Source organism: Apostichopus japonicus, chromosome 4, assembly GCF_037975245.1.
Source record: "Apostichopus japonicus isolate 1M-3 chromosome 4, ASM3797524v1, whole genome shotgun sequence".
NCBI lineage: Eukaryota > Metazoa > Echinodermata > Holothuroidea > Aspidochirotida > Stichopodidae > Apostichopus > Apostichopus japonicus.
Window position 1 is genome coordinate 1,611,960 of NC_092564.1, and position 12,493 is coordinate 1,624,452.

A 12,493-nucleotide genomic window follows, 5' to 3' on the forward strand; every position below is an offset into this window, starting at 1 on the left:
GTAATTAATGTTTGAATCTAGATTAGGTTTTTCGATAAAGTCTTACAGTGGATCATGTTTGGTGCCTATATATACTTTATTTTAACGCGAGACCAAATCATTTGCAATAAACTTAAAGTTTGATTTCAGTATCACTATATGAGAAAGAAGTTAAATGTGTTTGTGGGTTCACACTTGACGAGCTTTTCGTCAGGCAGATGACTTCCGTTCCATTGCAAAGTAAGTCACCTGATAGGGAGACTTGGAACCTAGAGTGACGTCATAGCTGCTTCCTTCTCTGAAAAACTGTAAAGCCGCCATTCATCCATCCAACCAAAACGGGTATTGATTTGTTACTGTAGCTGCAAATAAAGGTGTCCTATAATCAAGTATACACGTATTTTTCTTGCATCGGTATGGTTTCAGTTGCTGTACCATGACGATGTGCATACAAGCTTAGCAGGTAGATTCTTACCTTGAACAACCAGATTGTTCGTTAATTGAATGAAATCTTTCCTGCGTTGATACCCAATTTGGCATGGTTCGTGACTTGAACTTACTAACAAGGGTATATCTAGGTTATCTTTATCCTGGACTTACTTCAGCCCTCGAAATTCAACATGCACCGTTTATCGGTTTTCTACGAAAGGGATATACAAAGATAGTATAGTTTCGTCATTACAATGTACATCTTACACGAAAACACGTATCTGACTATATATATATATAATATTCAATATTGATACAAGAAAATAAAGACCGTACTTTAGATGTTTTCGTCCTTGTAACGTTTATTTTACACTAAACCACATATCTACAGTTCACGGACGATCCAATGTGAATGAATGTACACACAACTGTATTAATTATTCTGCGATACTAATTGAGACCTTTCAATCTTCATTTTCTTCCAATTTTAGTATGCGAATTTCTTTCTGAACACAGATTTTTGTGACGCACTAGAAAAATGTAGGTTTCCGAATATTAGTTCTAAGTAAATAAGAAGATAGCCACTAGGTGGGCAAGAAATGAAAGTTGCCGAAACGGTAATTTATTCTTTTTGACTTCGTTGTTCAGTATGGCTAATATGAGCCAAATGGAGCATTCTATTCGTCTATTGTTGCATATCTAATTATGGTGGGACCTAAAACTGTCTGTATTTAAGCTTTTGTGTTTACGGTAATTTAATTTAATTTAATTATACCATCTACCAGATGTAAATTGACGACAACGAGAAGAATGGCTTCTAATGCGTGTACTGTAACGAAGAACATCTGGCCCAGTTAGAAGATCTAAACATTTACTTGTACAATCTTTGACAAAAAGAACATAAAATTACTTCTATTGTTATACGTGAACATCACCTGTTATTAGCCTTGTAACATTTCTTGTTACATTCAATTTCGGAAGTTGAAAAAATGTAGTTGGTCTGAAACGTAACACGCGCATACCCGATAGCAATTAATATATCATCTAAAAACAAAAAATGTCTAATGCCTATTGGTGGACGCCTCTTTGCAGTTATTGGCGGTCTTAAAATTACTCATTACGAAACGCTTAAATAATAGTTTAGAGAGAAACCATTAAAATGTCACATTTACGTAAGCATTTATATCAAAACGGGTCACAAGTGAAAAATTATACCAAAATAAGACTCATCCAGAAATAGTTAATTGAATTGAACGGCCTTCTTCTGTAGTGTGCTAATAAGACCTCTTTTTTGCATGTCATTCTTCCTTACAAGAACTTTGTTCAATCACCCGAATGATGTTTGGAGCAACTTTGTTGAATTTCCAGGGACAGTTCATGACGCTTTTGGCTTTTCCGCTTCAAATTGTTAAGGAATCAAAGACAAGCATTCAACCGAAACAAATTTTTAACAATTTCACGCAAAAGGAAGTCTCTGTTAAGTCATTGATGCGTAAAGTTACCTATAATACTACGCCATTTCACTATTGAAACAAATAGAGAGAAAAAGTGCTAAGGAACATTTCTGTTGGAGGAACGAAAGAAGAGGAACATTGATTCCTTTTTCAAACCTACAAGGACATTAAAAGTGATTTTACTTTATCGAGTAAGTTTTTTTCCAGAAATATTGAACGGGTATGTACGTCATAAGTAAATCTTCGATTTTAACCATCCTGAGTATATTATATCGTGCTATGAGTGCAATCACACAATTTCATTGGGTCTGGATTCTAAACCAATAAAACAAAAACAGTGTAACGGATTTATGAGACATCCTGAGTGGAGCTGACCCACATTTCGAATGAAATTATTCGGGTTCAGATATACCTAGGTGTTATCCCAAAATCATCACGTGTTCGGTTTCATGGTTTTCCTTGCTCAGAATAAATATAATGGTAGAACATATAACTTTTAGAGATAGTTGAAAGCTCAAAAGATGGCGAATGACACTATAAGTTACCGTTTCTTCTTATTGTTGTTTTGTGTTCACTGTAGTTATTGTTCACGACCAGAAGTAAAACTTGGATTATTGTTTAACGGAAATGGTTCCGCTTTGGATCAAAGCCAGTTAAAACCACCGGTTGACGTCGCCATTGAAATGATAACTAAAGGTGTCGAAGATGGAGTTTATCTGAACTTTTCGATAACTTCGGTTGTCGGCGAAACGTTAAGAAGTTGTTCTCCTTCTGCACCTAATGTCGGAGTTGGACTGTTTAGTCAAATGGTACATGAGGATCCGATTTCCGCTCTTATTGGTCACGTTTGTAGTTTTGAAATGATAGGCATTGGTGATCTAGCCGCATTTCTTAATATTCCTACTATTAGTGGTGGGGCAACAGCTAGTGATTTCGATGACAAATCAAGATTCTCTACCTTAACTCGGACGGCGCACAAATCCGAATCTATAGCCAATTTACTCTCAGGTCTATTTTCCCTCTATAAATGGAAAAGATGTGCAATGCTTATACGATCCCGTGGATACTTTACTCTGGTCTCCCCTTCCATTGTGGAGGAGTTGCGAGTAAGGAAAAATTATACCTTAAACGTGGTTGTTACAGATAATTTTGAAACTGACAAGGAAGCCTTATCGGTGGCTATCTCAGAGGCAAGAGGTATGTTTCTTTATTCATTGTTTGAATTGTATATTGCACAATGGACATTGTTCATTGTATAGTGTACTGTGTACATTGAAACAGTGTACTGTGTGCAGTGTACTGCGTACATTAAACATTTTACAGAGCATATTGGATATTGTACATTGCATATTGTACGCTTTATAGTGTACTTTTTACAGTGTAATTTTTACAGTGTAACAATGTACTGCGTGCATTGTACTGCGTATTGTGTCCGTTGTACATTAAACATTTTATATTGTACATTGCATGTTGCCTTTTGTGAACCGCATGCCATGACCTTAATTAGATAAAGTAATAATTAGTTGGGTGGGAATAATCTTTCAAAATATATTACGATCGCGTTTATTGAGATAAAATAAAGGAGTTCAAACCTGTACAGACAATGAGATCAGAGCTTCTAATAATAAATTATATTTTCTGTAGATCCTTTTTGACTCTAGCAACGAAATCAGACAATACTATTCGTGATTAAAATATTCTCAAAATTGGAGGACTTGGTTGTGTACAAGAAGGACATTCTTCGATGGCATTTTCTTCATCAACTACTTGGTATTTTACTCTCTTAAAGTCCTTTAAGATCCTTAAAGTTTCCTGTAATTACACTTTATAAACAAGTTGAAATTGTTTGTACATGATCAAGTATGAACTCTTCCAGGAAAGGAAAAAACAATCAAAATGTATATGCCATATGTTCATTCTCAACGGGCACGCATGTAAGGAGAAGCGTACTTGAACATGTCTCATCTTCACCTGTGTTTGGTTCTGTGAAACAATTTGCTAATTAATGATAGTATTTCGGGTTGTTTAATTTAATTACATTAATAACGACTGGTAAACATTTATCAATAATGGTAGTCTAACCCTAGCTTTCTGTACGAGTTTGTAACCCACGGAATGTTCAATAATTATATCTGAATTACGACTCGCAAGATCAGAAGGGTCTCAAAATTACTTTTATGCAACATTCCATTATAGTTTAATTGATTGAACTTTAACTACTTAATCATTTTGATTTAACATGTATTATCATTCAAAATACGTGAAGAAGAGTATAAATCGTCATAAACTTACGTGGAACATTCAAATAGTTTATTTTCGCCAATCAGTAAACGTATTTTTGTTAATATTAATGTTTTTTAACTTGCTTGGTCTATCATTCTCATCAATCCCCGTGACAAGCTCCGTATTCTGTACCCTCCTCTATTGATACTGTAAGCATGTGATCATCACAGTGTTACATTCAAGTGAGGTATCACGATTCCCTTCTATATAAGGGAGTAGACACATGATCTCGGTTACAAGCTGGTGAGCGGTCTACGGGTACAATTTATATGATCTTAGCCAAGTATTTAACCATGAACATGACTTGGCGGACTCGGCTCCGAGTGCTCCACCTCTGCAATATTTTTGTAACAACAACCAAAGTTGACAACTCCCTACTACAAAACGCAGTGGAGATATGAAATTCCTTATTTGATAACATGAAGTGATAGTCACCTCGCGGTGCAACACACACACACATACCCACCCGGTCGTATCGGATGACGAGACTGTGTTAACGCAATATTCATCTAACGTTTATTAATATACATTAGTGGATTTTTTAGTGTGCGTTACCTTGAATGTAGATAGTTAAGAGGCACAGCCATGATAACACTGTCAGACTCTAACAGTCCCAACTGAAAAGGGACTAAGACTGTCCTACATCTCTTTCTTTTATACTCTATCAGATCTGAATACGTGCTCTTCTTGCTGAGAACGTGCCTCTTTTCAGTCTTCGCGGTACACCTTCACCTCTCCAAGTCTTAATGGTGGCAACCGAGAAGAGGTAACAGCAAGTGGGCTGGAATGTTTTCAGGGGATAAGTGTGTGCATGTCATAACAATGCGAGGAAAGAACAAATTTGCCTAAACTGGGAGATGTAACAAAGTCTACTGCTTAGACGACATTTCTAACAATGTCCTGTACCTCATAACATCTCTCCTAAGCTAAAAACCTTGGTTGTGGGGAGTGGGCGGTTTAACGGTTTAGGCGGATGTGTAGTTAGGCTGAACAAGCTATGGCATTGAGGAGAATGGGCAAATTGAATAACTAATTTTGTTCAGGGAGTCCCTGGTTGGTCAAAATGGTTGAGATGCATGATTTAATTAGTTGAGATGAATATTAAAGGGTACCGAGGCGGTTTACTTGGCTGAATAAGTTATAAGGAGGTTGAACTGGTTAAGGTTGATGAAGCGGCTGTTTTGGCTAACAATTAGAAATTTTATGGGGATTGAGATGGTGGGGGCTGTTGAGAGGTCGAGTAGTTCATGGATTGATGTTTCATGTCTTTTACGCGCTGCACCAACATACACCAAGACTAGTTAAGTTTTTTTAGCTAAATAAAGAGCAATCAACCCATCTCTCTGTTGATTCCGTACTAATGTGCGTTACCCCGTTTGCATAGGTTATGTGCATCAACATTGGCGTTCCATTTAAAGTATTCTGTCCATTTTTTTAAAAGGATTGCATTAAAAAACTCACACAAAAGGTATCAATAATGTGCCAGGAGTAAACTATGATCTTTTAAACAATCACGACATTTTGACTTTCTTTTCATCCGCTTGTATTTTCTGAGGCTGAAAGCATTGCATATCTGGTATATTATTGGAAAATTCATGTCCTTACTGGTGCGGCAGTATCAACAACTCTCAATGAATGCTATTTCAAATTTCTTACATCAAGGTCTTAATCATATTGATTGGAAGCATTGTGCTCTTTTTCTTTTGTTATCCCAAATAGAAGATACCATAAAGCCTTTGATTCGGCCTGATGTCCTTCTTAGCTGAAATTTAAGTAATTGAAGTTCTGATATCATTGGGAGAGAAAAACATTAGCAAACATATCGAAATAATCATGAAATTAAGGAAGAAGTAAGTGAACTAAAAGTTATTATTATTATCTATACCCTGGATTTTAGTTTGATATTATGCATTTACCAATTTGAGGCTAGCTTTCATTACACTATAGACATTCCATCCACATATTCAGCATGCAGTGAATTCACCATTAACACTGGACTGTAGCCAGGAATTCTGAGTTAGGAGTGGGCAACAACAATAAAAACAGTGAAATCCGCGTGGCCCAAATTGGCTAAGGTTCGTAGTTGACAGAAAACCTATCATTCCGAAAGTGTGTTACTTATATTTCATCACTATTTCACACTCTCTGCAACCTGATTTCCACAAAAACACAGTGGTCATACGATGTCTATCATCAATCAAACTCATGTTGTTGTTCATACATTGTTAGTGACAATTCCGTGAATTTAACACACTCACCGATTAAAGGGGCATTGGAAATTTAATTGCTTTGTCTAATAGGGATCATCTATACATAGTTCGGGAGACCCAGGGCAAGGTATCACAACAGGAACCATTGTTTTAAATATACCACTGTGCCTGACATGCATCCCAATAAAAGGAACCCGGAACTCTGCCGGGATTCCGGTGGTGGGTGTAGTAATGGGGGGGGGGGAGGGGTCCTCTGTTGGTCTCCACAAAATTGAACTACATCGTTCTCAAAGGTAACCTCTTGAGATCACCCTGTTCTTAATGACCTCCTTCTCATAGTCTTTCATTAGCACCTTAGCCATAAATAAATAATCCGGCTATGATATCGTGCTTGCAAATCATCTTCCAGTAATTAATGTATGAATCTAAATTAGGTTTTCAATAAAGTCTTAAAGTGGATCATGTTTGGTTCCTATATATACTTTATTTTAACGCGAGACCAAATCATTTGCAATAAACTTAAAGTTTGATTTCAGTGTCACTACATGAGAAAGAAGTTAAATGTGTTTGTGGGTTCACACTTGACGAGCTTTTCGTCAGACAGATGATTTCCGTTCCATTACAAAGTAAGTCACCTGATAGGAAGAATCTAGACTGACGTCATAACTGCTTTCTTCTCTGAAAAACGGTAAAGTTTGTCATTTATCAAAACAACTACAATGGGTAACGATTTGTTAAGGTCGCCGTAAATAAAGGTGACCTTTGAATAAGTACACGTATTATCATGTAGTGGTATGGTTTCAGTTGCTATATGACGCCGATGTGCAACAAGCTAAGCAACTATGACGTAACCCCACCCCCCCCCACCCTTCCCAGTTCTGCCCAAACAAAAAGCGTTTGGTGTTTTCCTAAATTGCCTCGTTGTAGCGTCCATTGTTTAGAGTTTAGAGACGGTGTGAGTTATGACTCGTATGACTATAGGCCTATAAATTACCGTTTCATTTTATTGTTGTAGGCCTGTTTCACCAATTTATCCAATCTTTTCGATCGTAAATAAAACTTGTTTTTATGGATATGGCTACTTTTTGGAAAAGATGGGGTTGCCTTGAATATAAACCACGGCGATGATCTCCATATGTATTGAACATTCATACGCCTTAAACCTTTTATTTATAAATAGATAGATTTTTTAAATTGATGAACGGTTCTGGACTTCTGGATGCTCTTAATTTATATCGATTTATTTCAACAATGTTAGAAAAACACGATCCACAGTTCTATATTTTCATTTTGGGTGAAGTAGCGAATCGTGTCCTTTGTAGGTGTTAAGTTTTGTTTCCACCTTTTGAGCGGGTGGATGACTAGGTATTTTCCTTTGATTGGCAACCCTACACGTATGTCGTAAAATAGATAGATAGTATATTTATCAATGGTGACTATCATTACGTTGAATTCTAGGAATAATTATTTAAGAAACATTTTTAAAACAAGAACAATAACACTACAGAACGCTGAAACTTTTTTTGCGTTAGCTTGCACGTATAGTTGACTAAGTATCAATTTAAAATTCTACTGTACAAGGGGACAGACATAATTCAAGGCATCTCTATATTAAAGTGCGACAATAGAAATATAAATGCTACGAGAATTTTCACCGACATACTGTGGGCATATTAAAGGTATTGTCTGGTGGAAGATTTTATACATTGTCCTTGTAGTTCTTATTTTGTTCTGTCTAACCATGTGAAAATTGTCACCATTCGACGTTTTCTTCTTGTAGCAATCTGATTTTCAAATCACCAGCTTCTCACCAAAAGCACCGTTTGTTCGAAGGCATCGATTTGGTGATTGACGTAGTGCAGGCAAATAGGCAAAACGAGCGACTTGAAGTTAGACTCCTATTTCCGCAGCAAATACACTCTCGTATGTACACGCACATGTGATTGCCTATTATATATTACGTACATATCGCGAACGTATACATCCTACCATGCCCAGTTGGTATACGAACATAGCGTTGCACATAATACACTCTCGTACTCAAATAACAGTTCATAAACTGTTCTTCGAAATCGCTGAAATAAAATTCCGGATCACTTTACAGTAAAAGGAAACTTGAAAAGTATTCGGAACACCGAAAGATGAAACTTGGTCGAATCGATGTCAGAGCAGAATGTAGTACCGAGAAGCTTAGGCTTCGCAGAATTGTCCGATTGTAAACGTTAGAGTAGCCTAGATCCGAACATTCTTTGCACTGGAGCTGAACATCGCAATGTAAACAACGAAGAGTCTGCTGTTCAAACTTATGTTGTGTTACACAAAGACCACTAAACCACCGATCTATTACATCTATGGCGGCTTAAGTTTTTAAAAACATATCTAATTTATAAGAAATATCACTGAAAATTATGGAAGAAATTAATCTGTTATACAAACGCAGTTTTTTGTTGTGATAACTGTAGGTATTGTAAGGAGCGTGGGTTATGTCGCAATCTGCATTTGCGTTCTTTACTGTTCAATTGATATTTGAAATGTCCATCCTTAACGATTAAAAAATCGTTTTTCTGTCAAACGCAACATTAGCGTTTAAATACTTTGACAACATGTTTGGAAAAATATTTATCGTTTTTAAAGGTTACTTCTTAGGCTACCAGACAATCCTTTTAAGACATTTAAAACGGAAGCATTATAACTTTGCTCCGCATGCTAAGAACCTTGTACCATAGCTAACATGTTTTGCCTTTCCTTGAATGTAGTCTATTTGTTTTGATCGTAAACGTACTCAACCGGTGATCTCGTTCAATTTGACACGATAAAACTGAATCTGATCAAGTAAATAATTTATAGATTAAAGAGAGAAAGAGACATAATTTATGTGACTAACACTAATGAATATGTATGACTTCATGTTTTTCCAATGGAAGAGAGTTTCAACTATTTACATAAAATACAAATTACCTACCATGATTGATATCAGGTGGCTGTCATTACAGTTCGTGTTTGCTGCAGTTACATCATCTGTACATGATTAAGAGCAGATAATTTATTGTTTACGAGAAGAAAAATAAATAATGAACAGGCAATTCTTACACAGCTATACCTGCGATTGATTACAAACTAATATCTTCGAAAAACTAGGACGATCATGAATGAAATTAAATGATCACTTTCCAAACTGTTAACTCAAAAAGGAGGGACTTATATCTGTATAGATGGTGACCATTGCGATATCTGCGTAATATCTGTTCTTGCCATGGTGCTAAACACAGTACACAACCTATAATCGCAGAGATCATGTGTAGTTTATATTCCATTATACAGAAGGGACGTCATGATACCTCACGTGACGTAACACCGCCATGATCACATGGTTACAGTATCAATGTAATGTGACTGTCGTGATCACATAATTACAGTATCAATGTAATGTGACTTTCATGATCACATAGTTACAGTATCAATGTCATGTGACAGTCATGATCACATGGTTACAGTATCAATGCCATGTGACAGTCATGATCACATAGTTACAGTATCAATGTAGGGTGACTGTCATGATCACATAATTACAGTATCAATGTAATGTGACTGTCGTGATCACATGGTTACAGTATCAATGTAATGTGACTGTCATGATCACAAAGTTATAGTATCTATGTAATGTGACTTTCATGATCACATAGTTACAGTATCAATGTATGGTGACAGTCATGATCACATAGTTACAGTATCAATGTAAGGTGATTGTCATGATCACAAAGTTATAGTATCTATGTAATGTGACTGTCGCGATCACATGGTTACAGTATCAATGTCATGTGATTGTCATGATCACATAGTTACAGTATCAATGTATGGTGACTGTCATGATCACAAAGTTATAGTATCTATATAATGTGACTGTCATGATCACCTAGTTACAGTATCAATGTCATGTGACTGTCATGATCACCTAGTTACAGTATCTATATAATGTGACTGTCATGATCACCTACTTACAGTATCAATGTCATGTGACTGTCATGATCACATGGTTACAGTATCAATGTCATGTGACTGTCATGATCACATGGTTACAGTATCAATGTAATGTGACTGTCATGATCACATAGTTACAGTATCAATGTCATGTGACTGTCATGATCACATGGTTACAATATCAATGTCATGTGACTGTCATGATCACATAGCTACAGTATCTATATAATGTGACTGTCATGATCACCTAGTTACAGTATCAATGTCATGTGACTGTCATGATCACATGGTTACAGTATCAATGTAATGTGACTGTCATGATCACATAATTACAGTATCAATGTAAGGTGACAGTCATGATCACCTAGTTACAGTATCAATGTCATGTGACTGTCATGATCACATGGTTACAGTATCAATGTCATGTGACTGTCATGATCACATAGCTACAGTATCTATATAATGTGACTGTCATGATCACCTAGTTACAGTATCAATGTCATGTGACTGTCATGATCACATGGTTACAGTATCAATGTAATGTGACTGTCATGATCACATGGTTACAGTATCAATGTAATGTGACTGTCATGATCACATGGTTACAGTATCAATGCCATGTGACAGTCATGATCACATAGTTACAGTATCAATGTCATGTGACTGTCATGATCACAAAGTTATAGTATCTATGTAATGTGACTGTCGTGATCACATGGTTACAGTATCAATGTAATGTGACTGTAATGATCACATAGTTACAGTATCAATGTAATGTGACTGACATGATCACATTTTTACAATATCAATGTAATGTGACTGTCATGATCACATGGTTACAGTATCAATGTAATGTGACTGTCATGATCACAAAGTTATAGTATCTATGTAATGTGACTGTCATGATCACATGATTACAGTATCAATGTAAGATGATTGTCATGATCACATGGTTACAGTATCAATGTAATGTGACTGTCATGATCACAAAGTTATAGTATCTATGTAATGTGACTGTAGTGATCACAAAGTTATAGTATCTATGTAATGTGACCGTCGTGATCACATGGTTACAGTATCAATGTAATGTGACTGTCATGATCACATGGTTACAGTATCAATGCCATGTGACAGTCATGATCACATAGTTACAGTATCAATGTAATGTGACTGTCATGATCACAAAGTTATAGTATCTATGTAATGTGACTGTCATGATCACATGATTACAGGATCAATGTAAGGTGACTGTCATGATCACATAGTTACATATCAATGTAAGGTGGCTGTCATGATCACATAGTTACAGTATCAATGTAATGTGACTGTCATGATCACATGGTTACAGTATCAATGCCATGTGACTGTCATGATCACATAGTTACAGTATCAATGTAATGTGACTGTCATGATCACAAAGTTATAGTATCTATGTAATGTGACTGTCGCGATCACATGGTTACAGTATCAATGTAATGTGACTGTCATGATCACATGGTTACAGTATCAATGTAAGGTGACTGTAATGATCACATGGTTACAGTATCAATGTAAGGTGACTGTTATGATCACATGGTTACAGTATCAATGTAATGTGACTGTCATGATCACAAAGTTATAGTATCAATGTAAGGTGACTGTCGCGATCACATGGTTACAGTATCAATGTAATGTGACTGTCGTGATCACATGGTTACAGTATCAATGTAATGTGACTGTCATGATCACATGGTTACAGTATCAATGTAAGGTGACTGGGTTAAGGGTGTATTAGTTTGTATGGTTTTATTACCCAGTCTTCACCTTGTATGACTAAAGAATTACTATGAATTACTATGACTTTAAAATCTCTGTTTCAACAGTTTTTTTATTCAGGTCACTGAATTTTTAGGACAACATGATAATGTGCAGTTTACCGTATAGTTGTGTATCATGAACTATTTTGAAAGCAAGAACAAACCCGTTTTTCTTTATTTATTAATTTATAGATACATGTTTGACCTGAATTAGTGAATCTATATAGGCCGATGCTATGGAAGAATACTATAAACGACACTGTTGTACAATTTAGCCAAAAAGCCACTTCTTCAGCAATTTGATTAGAAAACGGCTGCATGGATACGTGTCTTGATCACTTAGTGTTTTAATTTATAGGTCTCA

At 36.0% G+C, this 12,493-nt stretch overlaps 1 protein-coding gene across 8 annotated transcripts in view; it reads left to right on the plus strand.

Annotated features, from left to right (window-relative positions):
* The window catches only part of LOC139966083 (atrial natriuretic peptide receptor 1-like), a 161,401-nt gene that overhangs the window by 91,245 nt on the left and 57,663 nt on the right, over positions 1-12,493 (plus strand). The window contains exon 1 of one of the 8 annotated variants that reach the window (XM_071968769.1): positions 1,430-3,059. The exons of the other annotated variants lie outside the window; for them this stretch is intronic. Within the exon in view, the coding sequence (XP_071824870.1) occupies positions 2,384-3,059 (676 nt within the window). The 5' untranslated portion in view covers positions 1,430-2,383. Of the gene's footprint in view, positions 1-1,429; positions 3,060-12,493 lie in introns of those variants that run through there. 8 annotated transcript variants of the gene reach the window in all.